Source organism: Panthera onca, chromosome B3 (assembly GCF_046562875.1).
Source record: "Panthera onca isolate mPanOnc1 chromosome B3, mPanOnc1 haplotype 2, whole genome shotgun sequence".
NCBI classification, from domain to species: domain Eukaryota; kingdom Metazoa; phylum Chordata; class Mammalia; order Carnivora; family Felidae; genus Panthera; species Panthera onca.
In genome coordinates this window covers 52,159,784-52,175,042 of record NC_138344.1, presented here as the reverse complement: position 1 = coordinate 52,175,042, position 15,259 = coordinate 52,159,784, and the positions used below count along the sequence as shown (strand labels likewise).

The window sequence follows — 15,259 nt, the reverse complement described above, 5'->3', positions numbered from 1 at the left end:
CCAGAGCCTGAACGGAACTGAATGCTAATGAACTTGTCAGGTAGGTTTTCAATCTCTCGTGAACTGAAAGCATCCTCGATTTTTTTGTTTTTATTTAGTATTCATGTGGTTTATTTCTGTAACTAATCTTTTTTTGTGGGAAATTAGCACTAACAAAAAAATCGCCTCTGTACTGTAGTCCCAAAATAATAGGTAGGAAAGAAGGATGAAATAGCTCACCAGAACAAATGCAGTCACTGCAAGGAAAGGAAAAAGGTGTTTTATAGGATGACAGAGGGGAAATTTTAGTGCTCTTAAAATCTGTCACTCAATAAGGACAAAACTAGGATGCATGGTCACCCACGGTGTATCTTACATTGTACAGTGGTTCCCAAAGCTCTCTCAGGCTGACCTAGGGGGGATTAGGGTCTCATTTTACAGAAAGGGAACACGATATTCAGAGATATGAAGTCATTTGCCTAAAGCTGACGACTAGTAAGAATAACAACAATGGTTTTAGGTTTCATTTCTTTAGTACTTGAATGTGCCAGGTGCTGGGCAAAGTACTGTATATGTATTACATCATTCAATTCTCAAAGCCTCCTATTGTAAATACTATTATTAATAGGTTGGCTTTTTCCTAATGAGGTTAATAGAAGGTAGGTATTGTAACTTTTGAGAAGTCATCAATCCAACAGAAGAGTGGCAGAAGCGAGACTAGAGCCGGCTCAGGTCGGGAACCCAGGACAAGTCTTCTACCTCGGGTTCAGTCTGCTTTCCAGCAGCTTGCCTTGCCGCGGGCTGTGAGGAAATCCCTGGATGCAGTACTGGGACTGAGACAGATGCCTCAGAAGTCAGATGAGCCTGGTTCAAGAACCGTCCACTTACTAACTATGCATCTTTGGGCAAGTTACTCGACCTCTCAAGGTTTCTGTTCCTTCAGTAAGAATGAGGCAGCAGTTCCCACCCCTTCAGGTTCACCTGGAAGAATTCTGCAATGTCTAGTTCAATAACTCTTGAAATGTATCACTCATTCCACGGATTCCTTAAAGATGAAATGTCCAGTGACTGGGCATTCAGAGTAGGCCAAATGCAAAGATAAGTTCCTGAACCCTGAAACTATGAAATTTAACTTCTGCACACTCACCTCGAATGCCCCCTTTATATCGGTTTTTAATGGCAGCCAAGCTGATGGACTCCTCGCCTTCCTCCTCCTCGTCATATCGATCAGGTTCTAGGTAACTAGCACTCAGTCCCCGCTGGTGCTGCTTCTCTCTCATTCGGCGCTGCTGAGACTCCCTACGAATAGAAGCCCTCAAACGTTCTTCTTCTTTCTGTAAAGAAGCAAATAAAATAGTGAACTTTGAAAAATGAACTAGTTTACTGCCCACCTGAAACTACTTTTACTCTAAAGAATATGTGAATGCCCAGCCCAGGATAACACCTAGTTGTCTCCATTCTACACCTGTTACCACACAGCGATCACTCCCTTTAGTTCTAAGGCGTGAAGGTAACACAGGGTGAAGAGGCTGAGGGCTCTCTCGCACCAGCGGCCGATCAGAACTGGCACAGGCACGGCCCTGGGAGCTGCAGCGTCCCCTTGTGCTGCCCGTCAGTCAGAGTCTGGAGAGCAGCAACCAGCCTGAAGAACCTCATCCTTGCCCAGTGGACGCCTGAGGGCGGCCGTTTCTGTTAATCCCTGAGACAGACAACCCAACTTGCTCAGGCTCCATCAAAGTACAACGGTGCTCAGATATTCCTGTCAGGGCCCCTCACCCCAGAGAGCTCCCCGTCGCTCCTGATGACAGGATGGGGAGGTACTGGCAGGGGAGGGTCCCTGAGCCCCAAAGTAGAACTTTCACACCCTTCACACCCTTCTCTGCCTGGCGATCCACACACTGGTGTTCACAAGACAGAGACACAATATGAGAGATTATGGCATTTCTTTGAATTTCTAATTTAATTGCTCTATGTTACTGCATACAACTATACGTTGGTAAACATTCTATGCAGCAAATTTTTCATTAAGGTTGTACTATTGTATTCAGTATAACAGCGACTAAGAACCAACCAGTTCATTCCTTGTGCATTTTCATGGAAACTGGGGAAGTGGAAGACGGTTAGGGGGGGGATCTTGTAAGGTAATCCAGAGGGCTCTTCCAATCATGCTGAGACTAGAGTCTGAAGGTTCCTCCAGCTGCGTTGGCTTGAGCAGAAAAGGTGGGGTAGTGGAGCAAGAAGTCAGGCCCCAAAGCCAGTGTACCTACACCCCATTAGGTTAGGCACTGCTATGAATCTGGTTTAGTTAACCAGCCTCCTTGAACAAAATATAAGGGGCCCAGGGCCAGATCATCAGCAGAGTCTGACAGGAGTCTGATAATGAGATCGGTAAGAAAGGCCCTGAGGCAACCAGAGTGTCTTAGCCTCACTGTGCCCTGGTGCACCAAGGAACAAAACCACACCAAGCAGGAAGGGCAATGGGAGAGATCTAGCAGATATCAGAGAAGATAGAGAGGAGAAAGCATGAAACTATACTGCTGCATTCGGCTTCTTAAAGCAAGTGCTGCACAAAAGGCCACAGGGGTTGATACAAGCATTATACTCCCATCATTTACAAACAATGCCCCAGAATTGACTTTGTAGCTAATTGGATTTGAAAACCTAGTAGGTACAACATTATAAACAGACCTTAAAAACCACCAGCTATTCTGCTTGATTCTCCTTGAGGCATATTCCCACTTAAACTTCTCGTCTATTATTATTCTATTTTAGACTACATCTCTGGCATTTCCACTAACTTTTGACATCGATTCACTAAATAATCTTTGAAATTATATGCAAAAGTTCAGATCCTTTCAGTGATCAGTTTGTTACTAAACCCTGAGGACCTGGTCAGAGAAAACCCAAACCCTCGTGTCTGTTTTATGACCATCACCACATCACTCTTGTTTGCCAAATGCTTAGGAAAGTGATCCAGCTTCCTGTTCATGTCAGCTGGAAAGAAAAAAAAGGTACTCAAAGAAGAGATGAGAAACAAAGTTTTGGGAAATACTATTCTTAATATATAGCTATACCTCATTTTATTGCACTTTGAAGGTTTACGGCAACCCTGTGCTGAGCAAGTCTATAGGCATAATTTTTCTTACGGCATTTATTTGCTCACCTTGTGTTTCTGTGTCACATTTTGGTAATTCTTGCAATATTTCAAACTTTTTCATTATTATATTTGTTATGGTGATCTCTGATGAGTGGTTATGACTTGCTAAAAAGTTTAGATGATGGTTTGCATATTTTAGCAAAAAATATGTTTAAGTTAAGGTATCTACATATTTTTGGAGGTATAATGCTATTGAACATTTAATAGACTACAGTATGATATAAAAAGATTTCAAAAAGGTGGGGGCGACTGGGTAACTCAGTTAAGCATCCGACTTCAGCTCAGGTCATGATCTCACAGTTCGTGAGTTCAAGCCCCGCATCAGGCTCTGTGCTGTCAGCTCAGAGCCTGGAGCCTGCTTTGGATTCTGTGTCTCCCTCTATCTCTGCCCCTCCCCTGCTCATGCTCTGTCTCTGTCTCGCTCTCAAAAATAAATAAACATGAAAAAATTGTTTTCAAATAGACTACAATATGATGTAAACATAATTTTTACATGCACTAGGAAACAAAAAAAACGATTTGATTTGCTTTATTGCAGAGGTCTGGAACCAAACCCGCAATCTCTCTGAGGTATGCCTGTACCCAAAATCCCAGGATAGAGCTTAGCAAAAAAGTACCTTAATCATTTCAGTGCGCTGGCACTCAGGATCACGACCAGCCATTGGTAAGATTCTAATCTTCTGTGTCTTTGAACATCTGTCCGCAAGTGACAGGGTCATCTTCCTATGTGTGGCGCTGTCTGTAGAGTGAGGTCTGCAAGAAATGAACAAAAATGCCTGTTTACCAAATACATTTGTGAGCCAGTCACATCAACATCACAAAAACAACAGACCAGAGACCATTCTTATCCTCTAGGGAAAAATAGGCAGGGACACTAAACTGCACACGCCAGGTGAGAGGATTCCAAAATTTCTCCATTCTGTGGCTCACTGAAACCTTCTTATCTCAAAAGAAAGTAAGAAACAAAAGCTGGAGTAAAAAAGCCTTGACACGGCATTATCACCCTCCAGAATCCGTAAATACAAAAACTCAAGGAGATTTGCTGAGCACAGTGTTTTGTGTTTTACAAGTTATATGATTTCACTGTCACAGCTACTCTATGAAAATGATTTTATGTATTAGGAAATTGAGGCAGAGAAGTTGAGAAAATTGCACAAGGTTGCATATGCGGAAATGGAACTGAAATATAGGTCTGATTCTGAAGACTAGACTTTTGACAATTGCAGTTTTCAAAAAGCTAAGTCACAATCAAGATTATTGTGTCCTCTCTAAAGATAAACATTACCCAAGGAGGATGACTTGCTTAGAATCAAGAAAAGAAAAATGCGAACATTTCACCGTAGTGCCTACACAGTCTAAAGAAGGGGAATGCTCTCACCAGCTGACCTGAGTACTCTGGGCTGCATGGGGGACATACCCCCAGAGTGGTCTGGACACAGCAGACTAAAGAACAGGACCCCAGCCTTGACGCCCAACTCGTTGCCTTTCCTCTGACCACATGCACACTACCAACCTCCAGTTATCAGTTAGTCTTCCAGATCAATTTTATTGGGGGGGAAAGAAAAAAAAAAGACACTGACCAGCAAGTATTCTAGACCCCCTGGAAGCTATAGTAACCACTGGAATAAATTAACATTCTGATTTACATAAGAGTCTCCTGTAAGTTCGATTAGCATGACTTGGTTCCCTGTGAAAGAGCAACTTTTAGTGTACCTGACAAAATAGCGTTTGAATCTTCAGAGCTGAGACCCAGACCTTGGTCTTTGGTGAACTATACAGAAGGTTATATTCAATCAGGAGTCAAGTAATTTGGACAATATCTATATTCACTGCTTTTACCGTAATAAATATTGTAGTTGATAATAGTTACCTGAATGTGAGTTTGGTTTTAAAAACAGCTTGTCCCTGTAGACCAGTACCTTGTCTTATAAAAAGATGGTTGTGATCTCCCTGCAGTGGAGCTTTGTAAACATCAAACACTTCGTTGCCTAAATGCAGAGACATGCTGAAAAGAAGAAACACTTCATATATTAAAGTCATAAAGCTTTCATTCTACGATTTTATTTTACTTAAAATGTGATACAACTGCTACTTTCAGAAGGAAAGAGTAAAGAAGCCAGGATGAGAAAAACAACCTACAAAGAAGCAAAACATGTTGTTTTCATGTTTACCAACGAAGTACGTTCCGAAGGAAAACATACTATGACTTTTATTCAGCCTTTAAACATACTATGACATTTACTCAGCCTCTACTACTTTCCCAGTGGAAGGTAGCTTTTCTGACACATCATCTTATTCTGAGCAGCATGCAATGGGGAGGGGAGCTGGTCTAACATTTCCAAACAACCATACTATAGCCAGCAAGGATGATCACATCTTTGGCCTACTTTTAATGTGTTTCACCAGCCCTCTCGACCTTCAACTACCTATTTATTTCCTCAGGATTTCTGTGCAATGCCAAGGCTTAGCAATGGAAATTCTTTAATACGAGGTATCCAAAAAATAAAGTTTTATTCTAAAGTTTGATCCCTCCTAGTCGCATTCTAGGTGTTTTGGACTCACCTTCCATCTGACCACTTGACTATCCGAGCATTGCTTTCTTTAATTTCATTTCCTTCCTCATCCCGGCGTGTCCTCCATCTTATAGTATTTTCTACCTGTTTTAAAACACAAGTGCCTTAGAGTACTGTACTTTCTGCTTCCTTTCTCCTCAAGAGACATAGAATTGTAGAATAAGCATACACACGTAGTGACAGAAAAACAGACAACATTGAAACCCTTTTGTTTTAATCACCTAGAGATGCTGGAAACGTTATCAACAGGAAAAACAATTAGCTTAAGTGAATTTCTCAACTCCTAGAGCTGGAATCACAAAGGGGACTGAATGCCAGAGCATTTGAGCTAATGCTAAGTCTGTCATAACCCTGGATGTGTTAAGACACAATAAGAGCTATCGGGACAAGAGATAAAGACTTGAGGCCACAGAAGGTAGCAATTTAGACCTGAAGCTTCCTCTATAAAGCAGGTTCTTTCACACAGCTAAAAAACCAAATAAATATGGGACCAAAAACCTAGGGAAATAGAGAAGCTCCCTAAATATGGGTAAGGAGGGGCGCCTGGGTGGCGCAGTCGGTTAAGCGTCCGACTTCAGCCAGGTCACGATCTCACGGTCCGTGAGTTCGAGCCCCGCGTCAGGCTCTGGGCTGATGGCTCAGAGCCTGGAGCCTGTTTCCGATTCTGTGTCTCCCTCTCTCTCTGCCCCTCCCCCGTTCATGCTCTGTCTCTCTCTGTCCCCAAAATAAAATAAACGTTGAAAAAAAAAAAAAAATTAAAAAAAAAAAAAAATAAATAAATATGGGTAAGGAAAAAGCAGCACCCTGGAAAGATTAAAACCCTAGTTTTTGAGCAGGTTTAGAGTCTAACATTATCTTAATTGCATGTAGGGGAAATGGCAGGCAGATGTGGAAAATATTCAAGAGCTTCCTAAAATGAAAACCACTGCTACTGAAATTAAACTCAATGGGACTACCAGGAAATCATAGCACATTAAATGCATGTAGTTTATCACTGCTGCATCCTGGAAAGCCACTGAAACGAGAGTGAAAAAATTTAAAAACATATACTCACAAAGATAAAGAGAATATGAATCAAGATGGCAACAAAAAGAAGTCAGTATTTTGAAAACTGATCTAAGCCCATGCTTCCCTATGCCTATTCCCCCACCATCAACCTGAAAAGCAGCTGCTCCCATTCCCACTTAGACTTTCTGGATGTCCACTGTTAGCTGTGACTGTCTTTGCAACACGGTCCTAATGGTTCCCTTCCAGTTTTTCCACTTTCCTTTTTATTCTTCTCTATATAAACAACTATGGGGGGTGCCTGGCTGGCTCAATGGGAAGAGCAAGCGACCCTTGATCTTGGGGCCATGAGTTCGAGCCCCAGGTTGGTGTAGAGATTACTAAAAAAATAAACCTGGGGCGCCTGGGTGGCTCAATCGGTTGGGCGTCTGACTTCAGCTCAGGTTATGATCTTGCAGCTTGTGAGTTTGAGCCCTGCATCAGGCTCTATGGGATAGCCCAGAGCCCAGATCCTGCTTCTAATTGTGTTTCCCTCTCTCTCTGCCCCTCCCCGACTCATGCTCTCTCTCTCCTTCAAAAATAAATAAACATTAAAAAATAAATAAACTTAAAACAACTACCAAGCGGGCTGATGAAAGAACTCAATATTCATGAATGAAATACAATGACATATCTGAGATTGTTTAAAAGTCTGGGTAAGGTGGGGTACGGAATACAGATGAAACAAAATTGTCCAACCACTGAGTGATGGTTACATCAGAGTTCATTATACAGTTCTCATTATATTTGTAATGTGTTTAAAATTTTCCTTAATAAAGACATAAAAACAAAACAATCTATCCCTATTCCTACCCTCCCTCTCAAACAAAAAAACATACACACATATATGGGCCATTATTAACTGAGAAGCCATTGTGAAAAATGTTTTCTATTATACAAGGTGATTCAAATTAGAATGAAGCTATGATAGAATACACTGCTAGGTCCCACCCTATCAGGATGAAAAACACAGTAAAATACCTTTAAAGATGGATGACCTCATAGAAATATATAAACCATACCTGGTTCCTTACTCTTTATTTTAAGGTTATTTTTTTTTAGTAATCTCTATACCCAACACGGGGCTCAAAGCCACAACCCCAAAATCAAGAGTCACACACTCTTCCGAGTAAGCCAGTCAGACACCCCACCCCAATTCCTGTTCTTTGAAGAATTACACCACCAACCAACTCTTTAAAAATGTTCAGGCTAGTTTCCAGAACATCACTCAAGAAACAAAGGGTCCAACTTTCTTAAACCATGCACAAAAATAAATTCAAAATGAATGAAACACCTAAACGTGAGACAGGAAACCATAGAAATCCTAGAGGAGAACAAAGGCAACAACCTCTTTGATCTCAGCTGTAGCAACTTCTTATTAAGACAGTCACTGGAGGCAAGGGAAACAAAAGCAAAAATGAACTATTGGAACTTCATCAAGATAAAAAGCTTCTGCACAGCAAAGGAAGCAGTCAATAAAACTAAAAAAGCACCCATGGAATGGGAGAAGATATCTGCAAATGATGTATCAAATAAAGGGTTAGTATCCAAAATCTATAAAGAACTTATCAAACACCCAAGAAACAAATAACCCAGTGAAGAAATGGTCAGAAGACATGAATAGACATTTTTCCAAAAACGACATCCAGATGGCTAACAGACACACGAAAAGATGTTCAACATCACTCATCATGAGGGAAATACAAATCAAAACCACAATGAGATACCACCTCACATCTGTAAGAATGGCTAAAATTAACAACACAAGAAACAACAGGTGTTGGCAAGGATGTGGAGAACAGGGAACCCTTTTGCACTGTTGGTAGGAATTCAAACTGGTATTGCCACTCTGGAGAACAGTATGGAGGCTCCTCAAAAAATTAAAAATAGGGGCATCTGGGTGGCTCAGTTGGTTAAGCATCTGACTTTGGCTCAGGTCATGATCTCACAGTTCCTGAGTTCAAGCCCCTTCCTGGGCTTTCTGCTGTCAGCATGGAGCCCACTTTGGATCCTTGTCTCCCTCTCTCTGCCCATCCCCCACTCACACATGCTCTATCTCTCAAAAATAAACAGAAAAAAAATTTTTTTAAAAGTTAACAATAGAAGCACGCTATGATCCAGCAATTTGCACTACTAGGTATTTACCCAAAAGATACAAAATTACAGAGTCAAAGGGATACATGCATCCTGATCTTTTTAGCAGCATTATCTGATCTTTATAGCAGCATTATCAACAATAGCCAAACTATGGAAAGAGTCCAAATGTCCATCAACTGATGAATAAAGATGTGGCATATATATACACACACACACACACATATATATATGTGTATATCTACAATGGAATATACTCAGCCATCAAAAAGAATGAAATACTGGCACTTGCAATGATGTGGATGAAGTTAGAGCGTATTATGCTAAGTGAAGTCAGACAAAGACAAATACCATATTTCTCTGACATGTGAAATTTAATAAACAAAAAAGAGGAAAGAGGAAAGAGAGAGAGGGAAAAAAACACAAAAGATTCTTTTTTTTTTTCTGGGTTTCATGACCTCTTTATTTCAACAGCAGTCAAAATAGGTAAGAGACTTTTAAAAAGAGAACAAAATAATCACCAAAACTAAAAGGTAACCGACAGAATGGGAGAAGATATTTGCAAATCACATATCAGATAAAGGTTTAGTATTCAAAATCTATAAAGAACTTGTCAAACTCAACACCCAAAAAACAAATTAATCCAGGGAAGAAATGGGCAAAAGACATGAACAGACACTTCTCCAAAGATGACAGCCAGACAGCCAACCGACACATGAAAAAATGCTCAACATCACTCATCATCAGGGAAATACAAATCAAAACCACAATGAGGTACCACCTCATACCTGTCAGAATGGGAAAAATTAACAACTCAGGAAACAACAAAGGTTGGCAAGGATGCAGAGAAAGGGGAACACTTTTGCACTGTTGGTGGGAATGCAAACTGGTGCAGCCACTCTGGAAAACAGTACGAGGATCCTCAAAAAATTTAAAATAGAACTACTTTACGACCCAGTAACTGCTCTACTAAGGATTTATCCAAAGGATAAAAAAAATGCTGATTTGAAGGGGCACATACACCCGAATGTTTACAGCAGCACAACGAACAACAACCAAATTATGGAAAGAGCCCAAATGGCCATAGACTGATGAATGGATACAGGAGATGTGGTGTACCCACATGCGCGCGCGCACACACACACACACACACACACACAAATGGAATATTACTTGGCAATCAAAAAGAATGAAATCTTCCCATTTGCAACATGGATGAAACTAGAGTGTATTATGCTAAGTGGAATAAGAGAGAGATAAATATCATATGATTTCTTTTAATATTTAGATATGAGTCTTACCCTTTTTTTTTTAATTTTTATTTTTTTTTGAGAGAGAGAGGGAGAGAGGGAGAGAGAGAGACAGAGCACGAGAGAGGGAGGGGCAGAGACAGAGGGAGACACAGAATCTGAAGCAGGCTCCAGACTCTGAGCTATCAGCACAGAGCCCAACGTGGGGTTTGAACCCACAAACCGCAAGATCATGACCTGAAGTCCGCCGCTTAACTGACTAAGCCACCCAGGTGCCCCAAATATGATATGACTTCACTCATATGTGGAATTTAAGAAACAAAACAGATGAACACAGGGGAAGGGAAGGAAAAATAAGATAAAAAGAGGGAGGGAGGCGAACTATAAGAGACTCTTAAATAGAACTAAGGGTTGCTGGAGGAGTACTGGGTGGGGGGACAGGCTAAATGGGTGATGGGCATTAACGAGGGCACTTGGCACTTGTTGATATGAGTACTGGGTATTATATGTAATGATCAATCACTATATTCTATTCCTTAAATTATTATACTATATGCTAAATTGGATTTAAAGAGAATTTAAATAAATAAATAAGACAGCGAACAAACTGAGGGTTGATGGTGGGAGGGGGGTGACGGATGGGCTAGATGGATGATGGAGGGCACTTGTGATGAGCACTGGGTGTTATTTGTAAATGATGAATCACTGAATTCTACTCCTAAAACCAATATTGCACTATATGTTAACTAACTGAAATTTGAATAAATATTTGAAAAAATAATGTAGCAAAAAAGAAAGCATCCAGGGTTATTTTCCATCACACACCATTAAAAAATAGTTACACACCAACCTTTTGTACTCTAAGCCTCAAAGTTTTAGAGTAAAACACTCATTTATAATCTTTGATGCCTATACTGGAGTCTGACACTCTATGGCCTGAAAATAGATATATTGGTATTTGCTGTACCCTAATAGAAGGGGAAATGCAAAAAATCAATAAGGAGTTAATAACAAACTACCACATTAATTTATATAAATGATGAGAAATAATGAAAAGTGGTAAAATAATGTTAGAGGCACTAAAACAAGCATGAAAAATTCATAGTCCTAACCTTATATCAATAGATACACAATCTCAAAGGAAAAATATTAACAGATGAGCTAATGGGGGAAGGGAAGAGGCAAGAAAAAGGACAGCAAAGTAAGTAAATAAATAACAGTCTAAAAACTATACCTATTAATTGTGCGACCCGGAGCAAGTTATTGGTGTCTATTTCCATTTTCTCATTTGATTTATATTTCCATTAAGAGGAAGGAATAAAAAAATAAAAAAATAAAAAAAAAAAAGGACTGGTAAAATTTCACTGAAAAGCTCTGGAAGTCAATGCATTTTGGAGAGAAATAACTTGTATAAGGTTCTTTAGATGCTTGTAGATTTATCACACTTGAAGAGATGGAATTATTGTAAAAATTCAGCCCCTGAATTTTAAGAATGCCGGACTGCAACTTACCATTCAAACAGCATATGCAATATCCACTGAAAAATGAGGTATTTACATAGGCAATCTTTTGGATTTATGAATTGAAAAAGGATAGCTCCAGTGACAGTACTGTAAGTTCAACTGCCTTTTTTTTTTTTTTTTTTTTTAATGTTTATTTTTATTTTTGAGAGAGACAGAGACAGAATGCGAATGGGTTAGGGGCAGAGAGAGAGGGAGACACAGAACCCGAAGCAGGCTCCAGGCTGTCAGCACAAGGCCCGACGTGGGGCTCGAACCCACGAGCTGTGAGATCATGACCTGAGCTGAAGTCGGACGCTCAACCGACTGAGCCACCCAGGCGCCCCAGTTCAACTGCTTCTAATTCTTTGGTACAATTCAACTTTAAAAGATCTGCTTAAACTACACCCTCCTTGATTAAAGATTAGAGGCCCTCCGTGGAGAGACAAAGTATATCAAAGAGAAACATTAATAGGAACGTAGCATAATAAAAATCTCTCCTAGTAGTCAAAAGGGTAACCAGAAGGTATTAGTAATAAATTCTTTTTGTATATGATTTATTTATCCATAGATCAAAGAGCCTGAAGGACATCCTCCTGCAGGAAGTTGCTAGAACTTAACCCACAGTACATATGGAGGTAGTCATTCTAACCACCAAACCACAATGCTACTTACTTTGAAGGAAAAAGCTAATTAATTTAAGCATCAAAAACATACAAGAGTGAAAACAATGATGGAAAAGTGCCACCTTTACAGAGAAAAAGCTATATATTTCCTTCCTAAAAATATTCTGAAAAGACAATTTGTTTATGAAAAGAAAAACATAAATTATTCTGAAAAGCTCAAGTCTCAAGTGAATATCCCCAGGTTTTACTTTAGAAAAGGAAAAACTAAATGAGTAAAACATGGAAAAGTACCTTTAATTTTAACCTGGTTCGACCTTCTTCGTCTAGCATTTCCTCATCTTCAAATTCATCTTCGTAATACTGAGGATCAAAAGGTCTATAAATTGTTTTTAAAATAAAGTTATTAATTATATTTTATAAGGAACATTACAGCTATCTAATAACATCTCTATTAACATACTCCATTATACTAAAAATCATAATATAATGAAAAATCATAATGGTCAAATAAATATCTTCATGTTCAATTTCAAGGAAGTATTCAAATTACTGCCCCTTCTTGAAATTTGGTGCTAATACATACTGCTTGAAAAGCAAGGCTAAATATTCAAAATATTCTTTACTTTTATATGTCTTCCAAAGAACAGGGCATACCTGCTCTAGCTTTCTACATCATTTTACTAGGGAAAAAAAAATGAACCAAACTTATATGTTACTTAGTGAATAATATCCATCAACACTGTTTAACTGTCCCAAACCATTAGTTTTTCTACACCCACAATGGCAGCTAAAGTGGACACGTTTAGTATCTCTAGCACATTCCACCACTCCCAATTTCAGCTTTTTCAGGGCTGCACTAGTTGAAAAACACCCAAAGGCTTGCAATCTCTATTAATTCATAAGAACGTATCAACTGGTAAAAACAATTACAAACATTAAAAGTCTCCTTTAACATCAGTCCATACTTTTTCTATCACCAGATATGCTTACTTTTTCAGAGACACATGATTGATATTCCATTTTGTGATTAGCCAACTAATGTAAAATCAGAAAAATATCAACATTCCACATATTTCTATCCAACATCTAGGAACGCCTTTTTTCTTGCTTTCTTTTCTTTTTTTTTTTTAAGAAACGTTTTTAGGGGTGCCTGGGTGGCTCAGTCGGTTGAGCGTCCGACTTCAGCTCAGGTCACGATCTCACGGTCCGTGAGTTCAAGCCCCGCGTCGGGCTCTGGGCTGATGGCCCAGAGCCTGGGGCCTGCTTCCGATTTTCTGTGTCTCCCTCTCTCTCTGCCCCTCCCCCGTTCATGCTCTGTCTCTCTCTGTCTCAAAAATAAATAAACGTTAAAAATTTTTTTTTTTTTTTTTAAAGAAACACTTTTAACTGATCCCCTTACCTGGGCTCTACACTGAGAAAGTTGGGCAGTTTAACAAAATACAAGTCATTTCCTAAATCAGTGTTTACTTTGGGTATTTCTACTTCTATTCTGGTCTCAGGAATTGGCTCCTCCTCCTGTTGATCCTGAGGCAATCCATTTTCATCCTAGTAAAAGAAACAGAATTTTAGAGCTTGATAGAACCTTAGAAATGGTCTAGTCTAGCTCAACTTCCACACTTTAATGACTTAGGTAGACAAGAAGGATATTGGGGCTCTGGAGCTAAAACAGCCCTCAGTCCCCATCCCGACCCATCCAGCCCCCACCAAAAACCACAAGGGAAACAAGATCAGTTCAGAAGCATCAATGTAAGAAAAGATGTCTTAAAAAAAAAACAAAAAAAAAACACCCTTTTGTGACAAATCTGTCTTCCACATATTCACCAACAAGAGTCACTCTTTCAATTAAAATGAGAGAAGATTATCAACAGTACACACTTCTTGGCATGAACAAGAAAGACATTTAAGTCAGTTTTTCCAGGGGTGCCTGGGTGGCTCAGTCGGTTAAGCGTCCGACTTCGGTTCAGGTCATGATCTCACGGTCTGTGAGTTCGAGCCCCGCGTCGGGCTCTGTGCTCAGAGCCTGGAGCCTGCTTCAGATTCTGTGTCTCCCTCTCTCTCTAACCCTCCCCTGTTCATGCTCTGTCTCTGTCTCAAAAATAAATAAACATTAAAAAAAATTTAAAAAAATAAAAAAAATAAATCAGTTTTTCCAGTCACAGATCGCTGCAGTCTCCTCTCTTACAGCATGGCACCAACCTCATGCCAGGCACGCACTTACTTTTTCTTTATATCCAGTTTCCCCCAGTGGTAACACTTTGTAAAAACTATATAGCAACCAGATTGACCTTGACATAATCAATACAGAACATTTCCATCATTACAAAGATTCATATCACCTTTTTATAGCTACATCCACTTTGTCCTTACCCTCATCCCTTCTAAATCTCAGGCAACCACTAAGCTCTTCTCCATTTCTGTAAGTTTGTCATTTCAAGAATACTATGTAAGTGGAATCATAGAGTGCGTAACTTTTTGGGGTTGGCTTTTTCTCACACTGCATACCCTGGACTTTCATCCAAGTTCTTGTGTGTATCAATACTTCAACCTTTTCATTGCTGAATGGCATTCCCGTAGATGAATGTACCAGGGTGGTTACTCCTACTCCCCTTTATAAACATGTGTTCCCTACATAACTAAGAAAGTCATCTGTTCATTGTACTTTTATATTGCAAAAGAGTTAGCAACTTCCTCTTCTTGGCATAAAAGAGATCCTTAATCTCTGAAACATTTACTTAGCCTTCAATAAGGGCACAGTTCACCCTGGCAATTTTACTTACAACAGGCTGTCCTGGAGTAGGTGGTTTATCTTCACCATCACTTCCTGAAGATATATCATCTGCACCTCCAAACAGATCCATGGTTCCACTGTTATCTGTAATATAGAGGGAAAATTCACAGTATTAATATACATTACAAAAGTTCTTCAAAGTTATCCCTTCCACATATTCCCAAGGTTTCTGGACCAGGCACCAGGAAACTACACAAACACAACTCTGAACCTGGCTCTCAAAGATGTGACCAGAGTACCTATGGAGGG

General features: G+C 39.7%; 1 protein-coding gene across 5 annotated transcripts in view; it reads right to left on the bottom strand.

The window, feature by feature from the left end:
* The window catches only part of LEO1 (LEO1 component of Paf1/RNA polymerase II complex), a 76,861-nt gene that overhangs the window by 9,321 nt on the left and 52,281 nt on the right, over positions 1-15,259 (bottom strand). For all 5 annotated transcript variants that reach the window (XM_078448621.2, XM_060618511.3, XM_078448622.2 and 2 more), the window contains 7 exons: positions 15,000-15,094; positions 13,622-13,767; positions 12,514-12,598; positions 5,699-5,793; positions 5,007-5,141; positions 3,754-3,889; positions 1,127-1,313 (listed from right to left, as the gene is read on the bottom strand). In XM_078448621.2, the coding sequence (XP_078304747.2) occupies positions 1,127-1,313; positions 3,754-3,889; positions 5,007-5,141; positions 5,699-5,793; positions 12,514-12,598; positions 13,622-13,767; positions 15,000-15,094 (879 nt within the window). The remainder of the gene's footprint in view (positions 1-1,126; positions 1,314-3,753; positions 3,890-5,006; positions 5,142-5,698; positions 5,794-12,513; positions 12,599-13,621; positions 13,768-14,999; positions 15,095-15,259) is intronic.